Source organism: Gordionus sp. m RMFG-2023, chromosome 3, assembly GCF_954871325.1.
Source record: "Gordionus sp. m RMFG-2023 chromosome 3, tfGorSpeb1-WG-v2, whole genome shotgun sequence".
NCBI classification, from domain to species: Eukaryota; Metazoa; Nematomorpha; class Gordioida; order Chordodea; family Parachordodidae; genus Gordionus; species Gordionus sp. m RMFG-2023.
Genome location: NC_088777.1, coordinates 2,630,664 through 2,641,551, shown reverse-complemented (window position 1 = coordinate 2,641,551; position 10,888 = coordinate 2,630,664). Strand labels below are relative to the sequence as shown.

General features: G+C 22.7%; 1 protein-coding gene and 1 long non-coding RNA gene across 2 annotated transcripts; both read left to right on the top strand.

Moving 5' to 3' along the window:
- Nucleotides 1–689: 689 nt before the first annotated feature.
- LOC135925997 (uncharacterized) lies at nt 690–8,881 on the top strand. The gene is made up of 21 exons (XM_065461627.1): nt 690–783; nt 838–858; nt 923–943; nt 2,099–2,122; nt 2,191–2,211; nt 2,271–2,303; nt 2,427–2,450; nt 2,501–2,533; nt 2,598–2,621; nt 2,674–2,706; nt 2,757–2,777; nt 4,558–4,578; nt 5,122–5,154; nt 5,815–5,841; nt 5,896–5,928; nt 5,987–6,016; nt 6,844–6,861; nt 7,363–7,383; nt 8,631–8,660; nt 8,718–8,747; nt 8,805–8,881. The coding sequence occupies exons 1-21, from the start codon at nt 726–728 to the stop codon at nt 8,879–8,881; spliced, it is 633 nt and encodes a 210-aa protein (XP_065317699.1). The 5' UTR covers nt 690–725.
- A 73-nt stretch (nt 8,882–8,954) lies between these two features.
- Nucleotides 8,955–9,752, top strand: LOC135925634 (uncharacterized). The gene is made up of 6 exons (XR_010571692.1): nt 8,955–8,976; nt 9,030–9,062; nt 9,127–9,150; nt 9,205–9,237; nt 9,286–9,306; nt 9,717–9,752. It is a non-coding gene; the product is annotated as an uncharacterized LOC135925634 (long non-coding RNA).
- The last annotated feature ends 1,136 nt before the right edge of the window (nt 9,753–10,888 follow it).

Below are 10,888 nucleotides of genomic sequence, written 5' to 3'. Positions count from 1 at the left end.
ATCAAGACTTTATATTTTTTTTATAGATAATAAGAGTTAATAGGGAATTTGATTGGAACTCAAACTTTTGGTCAAATTATTGGAGCTTCCCCGAATTATAAATAGCACCAAATTTGACAGGTTTTTCTTATTTTATTTAAATTTGAAAATTTAAGGAGGATTACCATGTAAAATTAGGTAATATTAAATTATTTCTTTTGTTTTTTTTTATAAAGGAAATAACTTTTTAGCATAAAAATTTAAAGAGAGGATTTTATCTATAGTTAAGGAATATTAAATACATCCTTATTTATTTTATTTTTTTCTTAGATTTATAAAAACATATATTTTTCATTTTATATATTTTGGGCCAATAATATTATTTGATTTGAAATTTATTGAGCATGTCTAGAAAACACATTAAATTATCGCCTTATCAAATTATTTTTACATTTTACATGATGCATATGTCTGATAATAGGCAAAAATATATGAAAAAAAACAATATGAATTTTTAACTTTATCCATTTTTATTTTTGTAACTCTATAAATAAAACTATCTTAGCAATACAAATATAATATTAAAAATATATTATTTTTCATTACATTATTTATTTTCAAAAACAATAATAATTTATATGTTTAAAAAAAATAATATTTATGTATTTTAGGATAAAAATATTATATTTTTCATAAATTAATTTTTACTCATTTTAAATAAAAAAATTTTTATAATTTAAAAAAAAATGAATAATTTTTTGGCTTTTCTATCGACTTTTGTTATAATTTTTGGGACTATTAAAAGTAATTAGTAACCATTATATTTTAACAATGTGATTTTTTTTTAAAATTTATTAGGTCTGGAATGTGGCTCAGGAAGTAAATAATTTTTAATTTTATATACGAATTTATTTCTAACGTTTATATCTTTTTTTGTTAATAGTTGATCAATCGGTGGACAAAGGTAAATCCAACTTTAGTTATATATTTCAACTTGATTAATAGTAAAATTTTATAATCATTAAAATGAGAAGTTAAATATGTTTTATTATTTTATGATATATCCTTTGAAAACTATATGCATATTTTACTGGAGCAAGGACAAATTCTTTAAAGAATTAAGGTGGGTGACAAAGATATGAGAGAATACACTCTATATTTTATAATTTAGTTTTGTTAGTTTACATTTTTTTAAACTTCATTTAAATTTATCCAGTTTTTTAAATATTATTTGTGATTAATTATATAATATAATGTTTTAATACTTCAAAAATAGTAACAAAAAGTAAATCATTATGAAAAATATTAACTTAATGATAAAAAAAATAGTGAAATAATAGTATTAAATTTATTTTACTTTCCCTAAATATATAGAGATATTAAATTTATCATATATAATTAATAATTATGAAAATATAGAATTTATAATATAGGTGTAGCCAGAATTTTGACAAGAGGTGGTAGCATAATTGGGTTGGTTTTTTTCCCCAAAATTTTATTAGAAGTTTAAATACACATATTGCAGGCCTTTGGTTATATTACAATTTTTTTAAAGAATAATTTTTGGATTTTATTTTTATATAAAACACATTTTTATAATAACTCTCTTACTTAATTTTCTTTTAAATAATTGTGATATAGTATTATATTTTTTGGGAATGAAAGGGAGAAATTATTTATGAACTTAAATTGATATTCATGATAACAGGTAAATTTTAGAAGGATGTGTGGACTGTGGAGGTCCCCTGGTTACGTCTATATAATGTTAAAAATAAAAAAATATTACAATTATCAATATAGAATAATATTACAAAACTAAATTTAAAAAATAAATTACTTAAAATAATATTGATGAGGAAGAAAAGAATAATTCTAAATCTAGTTATTGGAGAATGACTCTTCAGAGAGTAAATGAGCTAAAATGAGAAAGTTGCACGTTCAATATTTTATTGGCTATTCTCTTCCTAAGATAGAAAACCTTCATTGAGTAATAATTTTTTGGTAGAGATTAGTTTGCCAAAGTTTTATTTTAAAGAAAACATTGGCATCAGCACCAAATGTGATGAGAAAGCTAAAGATATCTATTTGTTTATTTTTAAAATTATAAACATGTTTTTAGCTCGAAATGTAATGATTTGCAAAGGTAAGCTACCCATTTTAATTTATCTCGATTATTTGATAATATGAATATATATTAAATAATTATAATAGGCGAAGTGTGTGAACAAAGAAGTATTACATGAATAATATCATAAACTTTATTTACATTATACAATCGAAATAATATTTAGTTTTAGATGGAAATATTATAAATAGAACAACAGGTATTAAATTATTTTCAAGTTGTGAATTGAAAAATCACACTTTGAATGATAATTTGCTCTATTTCACTATATTATTTATAAATCTTTAAGCTTGATTTTTTTTTAAAAATATGTTGTATGTAGTAAATTTCACAGAAGATCTACAAAGTGAACATTTTAATAAGCATAAGAATTATGATTAAAAATATTATTTATAGATAGCTTATATTATTCGGATCATTTATTAGCAAGTATATATTATATTCTGACTTAAATTTCATTTATAATATTTATTTTATTTAAATATATTTTAAGATAATAAATTTCAAATGGGAATAAGTAAATTTTAAAAAGATATTATTATTATGTAATAATTATAATAATGAATTAGACTTGACAAATGAACTCCTTACTATTAACATAGGTATTTAAATATTTTTAGAAATTAATTCTATAGCACAAATAATAATATAGAACAAAAAAATAGACCTGGAGGTAAAATGTAGTTTTTTATTCAACATGAAGATGTAAAGTTTCTTCTTATTCATCATGTTAATTTCAAAAATTATGGGGTCTTGGAATAAAGTTTTATCATTCCATATGGCTAGATTTGCACCTTGTTAACTTCAATTTTCTAATTCAATATGTCCTTGCAAATTTGAGAAGTTCAAATTAGTTGTGTTACCTCTAGTTCATCACTTTGCGATCTAGAACTTTTCAGTTCATCATTTTTGTTGAGTCTCTCACATGCCCATGCTATCTCAGTCTGATCACTTTTACCTCTTTCGACAAAGATGTTATACACATCAAATTTCTTAGAATCATTTGTTACTATCTAGCTTGCTGCGTCTTAGGCTCCATCGGATTATTTTCATTTTTGTTACATCTACATTTTCTTCTAGGAAGCTTGTAGTGCTCATAGACCCAAAGAGCAAGACTGATCTGACATAGTTTGATATTCTTTATCTTTGAGTCATAGTGGCATCTTCCTGATTCAAAGCACTTCTGATACATTCCATTTCATCCATCCCTTTTGTATTAACCATTGACCTTATCATGGCAACACCCATGTTAATGGCTTGTAGACCAAAAATATTTAAATGTTTCTACTTTCGGGTAGCTAGTTGCAGAATCTCTTAACACCGAACTACAAAGTTTATTGTTAGATATTCTGCTTATAAGAGTTGAGGTGGAGGCCATATTTTTCCAACTTAACTGCCTAAACCGGATACGCGCATTTTACTCGATATTTTCCTAACATAACATTTTCAAATCTTCAAAGAGGGCTTTTTCAATTTTATTCCTTTAGAGCATTGGGGATCACTTTTATCTTTGTAGGTAAGCAATTAGCTGGACTGGAATCATATTCCCTCATGGTTTTGTTAAACCATCTAGTCAAGACTTATCCCTTCTGTCACTTCACTCAACCATGAACAGGTAGCCCGTCTGGTCTCTTTGCCCTTCTTCATCAACTGGATTTAAGACTTAACATCATTGGTATTAAAGGTACTGACCATGTTGGTGAAAATTTGGATTAAAATTAAACGCTTATGCCATCTTCATCTTTAACTTTAATCATGATCCTATCCCCTACTCTTTACCAATTTTATACTTTATGCCACCCAACCCACTTTAACTCTAATTTCTTAGTGCAATATGCCCTGTTTTTTTGGGATGCACCACCGCATCCAGCTATTCTAGAGAAGCTTCCTTCTGCACTTGTGGATTACCAACCGAAGGAGCATAGGTCCTTCTACCCCCATTCCCCAGCATCTGCGAGTTTGATCCATATTAGACGATCCAAGCACCTCTTGACTTCGATCACCTTGTTCTTGAGCTATTCTCAAGATTTGCCGCTTTCCCACTGTAATATAATGTATAATTCTTAGTTTATATGGTCTCATAAAATTTAAAGTATGTGGATTCTCTCATTGGTTGTATCACAAATTAGCTAGTAAATAAAAAAAAAGTTGACATGATAAGCTTTAATATCTTTTTTACTTACATTAACTCTTTTATCAATTATTACGGTTTGATAGGTTATATTTTTTAAAAAAACGTTTAATTATTTAAACTAGCTAATATTTTTATATATTTTATTAATAGATTATTTTAGAATTAAAAAAAGTAGATTAATTCAAGCATTTATTAAAATAAAATTTATTATAAAATAATTTCAAAAATTGAAACAAATTTCTTATATATTGATTTTTTATTTATAAAATATAAATTATATATATATATATATATAAATATAAATATGTTTTAAATTAAGTTGCGGGTATGAAAATCTTAAGTAAATATATTTTATAATATATGAATAAATTTAGTTTCTAAATTAATATTTACAAATTGAACTCGTTAGTGAGATGTTTGCTAATTCTTAAAAAATGCAACCTTTTGAAGCCATTCTCTGTTTTTTTGATGAATAGGGGAAACTGGGGTTAGTCGAACCAATTTTTACAAAATTGGCTATAGCTCCTGTTTTTTTTTAGATAATATAAAAAATAATATAGATACCTACAACTATACTCTATAAAAGTGCCTATAATAGAATTATAAGAATATAATTAATTTTTTTTTAATTTTAATTTTAAAAATTAAAATAGCAGGGTGAGGACCACTTCAAGGGGCTTCCATAACCATTATTTTTAGGCCATAATAAATTGAAATGCATTTTTATAAAATACATATATATTGAACGTGACCACATTCATAATATTTTTACATCACCAATAAAATTTGGATTTATTTCCGATTCTTATATTAAATTTTTTTTTGTTTTAAAATCCAAAATCTTAATTAATTATTGCCTATTATTCATGTTTATCAAATCTAGATCAAATAAATGGAACCTTCATAGTACATATAGGTAATGGTGAACAAATCAATATAATAAACCTATATATAAGATCATATGGTAAGGGCGTCGCTAAACTTTACAATCTCAGGGGGCTCAAGCGACCTTTTTTTTGTTACAAAAAAATTTTTCAAAATTTTCAAGAGACTTGAGTCGCATATTTGAACATCAATCTTATTATTTACCTTATTTATTGGCACATATTTAATATTTCACATATTTTGAAAGTATACAAAACTATCTTTAATAACAAAATTTATTTTATTTATCGTTATTAAGAAAAATTAAAAGAAAAAAGTTTAATTTAAAATGAGAAGTTTAGACTTTATTGAAGTTGGAATATTAAAAAAAACTTAAAACATACTAATTTTACGAAAAGAGATATAAATAATTGGTTGATTATTAAAATAATATTAATAGAAAGATATTAAAGTCATTTGATAGGAGGTTTATAACCAATATTTTAATCAATTTTTTGTCGATTTCTACCCTTTCCCTATTTAGACTTTTGTCAATTATTTTTTTAAAATTAGTCAGGAACAAGTGCCGACTCAATATTAAGGAATCCAGCAAAAATTATTTGTTAATTCCATGTGATTATATCATAATACTATTATTTTGATAAGAATTATCAAAAATTTTAATAATATATGCTATCACATATGTCTACAGGAAAAATAGAAATGTATAGTGGACCAGGTATATAATTAAATTTATATAATAATATTCTTAATCAATTCAATAACATTATAGCAGTAGCCTCTTCTATTACAATTATATCTGGAAGTAAAAAAAATTTAAATAGCCAACCATTATGAGTTAAAAAAAATATAATATATTTTAGGAAAGGAACCATACATTATACAGCATAATGGTATTATATATAAATATATTATAGTTCATTATATATCTTCAATTAACAATGAACTTATGTTAGTTTGCTAAGAATAAGAGAAATTCATATTATCGCAGTTATTTTCTTATGGGGCATAGGGCGGTGGCTATTATGTAGGGTTTTGGCCATAAATTGTATTAAATCTTTAGGTCCGTTTATTGTAGACCTTGCCTATATTAGGTTTAAAAAATATATATGTTTTAGTTCTTCTTAAAATTTTATAAAAATTTTTAATTATAGTCGTTATAATTTTTACTTATATTTCTTTCAAATTATTGTTAATAGTGACATATCGTAGACTTAGGAGAGTGTAGGAGGAAGATTTTATTAGCCCAAAATGATATTATGAGAATAGGAAAATCTCATGGAGTGGGAAATCCCCACTTTCCCCCCCCCCTTTGTTTATGCCTATATATTACATTATAATATACCAGTTAATTTTACTCTTTGCTTAAATTTATATTTGGAATTTAATATTCGTTAATTTCGGAATTTTTTTTTAGTAGGAATTTCTGATTAAGTCATTATTATTTAGCGTAGGAAAGGAGCTATAAAATATTATGCATTAATTTCATATCATAAATAACATAATTTTGCACAATGTTTATAAAATTATCTTTTATTTTAATCATTTTATGTTCAATAATCTTAAAAAATTTTGAGTAATAATCTGCTATTTTTTTTTTATGCTTAAAGATATAAGAATGAGAATTTCCTTTAATTTACTTATATTTAAATTGATTAAAATAGTTTTATTGAATTATAGATTTTAAATTTTATTTAAAAAAAAATTATAATATTCCTAGGAATCCAATGGTTAAAAGGTAAATATGAGACATTTTTAAATTACACATGTTTTATTTTATTTTATTTTTAATCTTAAAAATAAGTTTAAATTTAGCTTTAAAAAATTATTTCTTACCCCTTACACAAAATAATATTATGTAAGTCTTAAGCTTTTGCTCATAGATTACTGAAAGGTTTAGAATTAGTCAAATCTCGTGGCTAAGATAATATTATTTTGGCTAAATTCTTAATCAGACTGTTTCTAAAAAGCAACCCTAATCGATATTAATTCCATAAATATTAAATAAAGAATAAACATAGAATATTCTTTGCTAACCAAATATAGTTAAATTACCAATTGTCATAGGCTCCTACTATAAAAATGAATAATATATACCTAGAAGCATATAGAATAATTCATCAATAATCATAATAAAATTTACCCGAAAATTGTCTTATCTTCTAAGTTATAAGAAAATCGATTTTTCCCAACTATATTTTTTGAATAAACAACAAATTTATTTATTTATTTAAAATAGTTAGTAATGTAGACGATATAGGTATATTAACAACTTATTATTATTATATATATACTTTTAATATCACCCAAGCCAACAAGACGTCGCTAGCCTTTTCCAAAAGGAGCTATTAAAAGATGCTAATTCATTTTTAATAATAAGTATCTATATTTTTTTTAAACTCTAATTTATATATAATTTTAAGAAACCTTGGACCTTTTGCTAGCCTTTGTTTGGGTTTATATGTATCTTCTCCTAGAATTAATTATAACATAAATTTATTCGCTTAATAAAAAATTATATCTAAACGCAAATGTGGAAATCTAACTAAAATGTTTTATCGTCATAATAATAACCAATAAAAAAATATATTAATTGTAAAAAGAATTATAAAGAATATTTTTTTATAATGTTCGTCGTTTGATTTTTGCATTTCCTTTTTTAAAATTAAAATAGGAATAATTTAAAATGAGAAAAAAAAATTAAATTATCTTAAAAATAAATCATATATACTTAAGAATAAATGAATGTATATTTATTTTAAACAATCTTGATGTATTTTATATTTTTTTTTTATTTTCATTTAGATGATCTAATAAAAAAATAAATAATTATAAAAGAATTATAACTCCTTTTTTCTATATAAAATTTTAATTTTTTACTGAAGTCACCAGGAATATACTATAATTTTTAAAATAAACTATAAAATTTCGTAAAAGTATTATTTTTAAATAAAAATTAATATATTTTGTTTAAATGATTGACTTTATTATTTAAATATTAGGCGGTAATTTAAAAAAATAAGTTATTAATTTATTCTTCGAAATTTAACTTATTAGCACCCAGAGCTCCTAGTTAGCGATGTCTTGGCAAGCCAAGTTTGTGGCTGAAGAAATTATATTTATTAAAACAAATTTTAATTTTCTTTGTTAAAATGTATTTAACACATATTATAATAAGTCTTGCAACCATTTTACTGTTATATTTCCTATTGATGGATTGATAAATAAAGATTTAAAAAATTTTAATATTATGAAAATATTAAATTTTAAATAAAGTTAAAATTCAATCGATTCGTTCGATTCTATAGAAAAATTTTCTATGACAAACAGATTAGGATTATTTTAAATCACTTATTATTCGATATTCCATCTAAAAGAAGCAATTTTTTTATTCAATTTCTCCCGTTATATTTTAATATAGGGAAGAGAACTAAATTAATTCATAATAAGATTATCAGTTTTTAAAAATTGTAATAAATATTTTTTTTTAAATTATCAATTATTCAGATCCAAATTTCATGATGTGTAAACAGAATGGTTAGTAACGCATATTACATGAAAATAAAAAAATAATATATAAATTGAATATTTCAGACAAATTCAATTTTACCTGTGAAACAGAAGGTATTTTGATTAAAAAAAATAACATATTACATTTTAATCGAAATGATTCATTTTTAGGTGGTGATATTATAAAATCTAATGCAGGTTTATCAAATAATAAAAATATAAAGTTCAGAATTGTATATATCGAATAAATTATTATATATATATTTTTTTTTAAATGAAGTAATTGTAAAATTATATATGTTACTTTTTATAATTAAAGACAATTTAACCAAGACTTTCCAAGGTAGCTATATTATATGCAAAAAATATCACATAAATTTTCGTTATTTCTTATAGATTACTTAAAGAATATAGACCATTTCATTAAAAGTATATTTTATACAATTTTCCCAATTTATAGAAATTTCACATATAAATATATTTTTTTCTAAAGCTAAAAATTTTATCGTCGGAATAAGTAAATTTATAAAATTTACTCTTTTGTTGAAAATTCATAATTTGTATACAATAGGAGTGGGTTCCGAAAATCTTATTCTAAACCTAGGTATAATTTTTTGATGAAATTATTAGTATAGAATAAATGTTAATATAGAACAAGCATATAGACCTAAAGGTAAAATGGACTGTAGTTCATATTTCATTAATTATAACGAAATTAATTTGGATACTAATAATTAACTATACTTCAGTCTTATTTAAAAAAGAAAAGATTATATTCTTACATGAGATTTCCTAACTAAAATTATATTATTACGTTATGTTTTATAAATAAACCAATTCAAAAATACCTAAATTTTAAAGAAAAATATAAAGAAATTAATAAACAATAAAATAAAAAAATCACATTAGACCAAATAATGGTGATAATTTTATATATTTTTAAAAACAATTATCAAAATCCGTTTTTCTCTATAATAATATTTGTTTTACTTTATTCAATCCACTATTCATTTTATAAATTATGAAGCATGTCATTATAATGTTGCTATATAAAAAAAATGGCTTAATTTTTATATATTATAGTAAAAAATACAACAGCACCCGTATTTAACTCAGGTATATATATAACTTTTAGTTGTATTAAAAAAAATGAAGAACAAAAAATTGCTTTAAATTGTATATACACTCTAAAATATTGTTTATATAAAGCTAACCGAAAAAATCTAATAGGTAATTACATTTCATAAAATACTTATTTTTATTCATATAATCGAATATCATATTATAGCTATTAGGGCAATAAAATGATTTTCTTGATAATAATTTTGCAAGTGAAATAGTTTAAAAAAATAATATTATAAAATATTATCTCAAAATTGATTAATAGAACAATAACAATGCTGTTATCCCTCCTCTATAAGAATAAAGTGTTAAAGTTACAACTACTTTTAAAAAAATGTGACTTCGTTATTAATTAGCTACTTTCTTAAAATATAGTACATATATCTATTATATTTTAATTGTAACGATGCATCAAAAACTATGTCTAAATTTTTTTTTCCACTTAAGTAATGGCCAATGAACAAAATATTGTCTCAAATATTTAATAAAATTTTTAATACAATAAAAAATAACATAATAATATATATTTATTATAAAATATAGTTACCTTAAATTTTAATTAATATATTTTGAATTTGCTTTTAAGAGAGAATATAGCTTTATCTAATAAAGAACACTTATTTTCACCAAAAACATCCTTATTCTAAATAATCTCTCAACAGGAGAACTAAATGGGATAGGGGTATTTTATTTTATGAAGGAAGATTTATTTGATTTTAGGAATTAATATAAATAAAACTAAATGATATTAGACCCCCTCCACCCCTTGAAACCTACCAATTTTGGAACACAGATATCATATTAAATAGCCTCGTTCAATCTACTATGCCTCCAAGAATCTATTTTCTCGTAATTGTCTAAATATCATTTCTAACAAATAGCCTTGGAACGTTAACTTAAATTTTTTTTGGATCTAATTATATTACATCACATTTCTCTACTAATTGTAAATTTTTTCAAAAAATAATTTCAAATCTCAATTTTCTTAAACTTGATTTATTTTGATTTATAGGATCAGTGAGTACTCCATACCTACTCAAATTAAATATAAAAAAAATTAACGATAATTATGAATAGCAGGCGAATAATTTAGGCTTCTCTAAGACGAGTGTTAAAAATAATTTAAAGCTTTT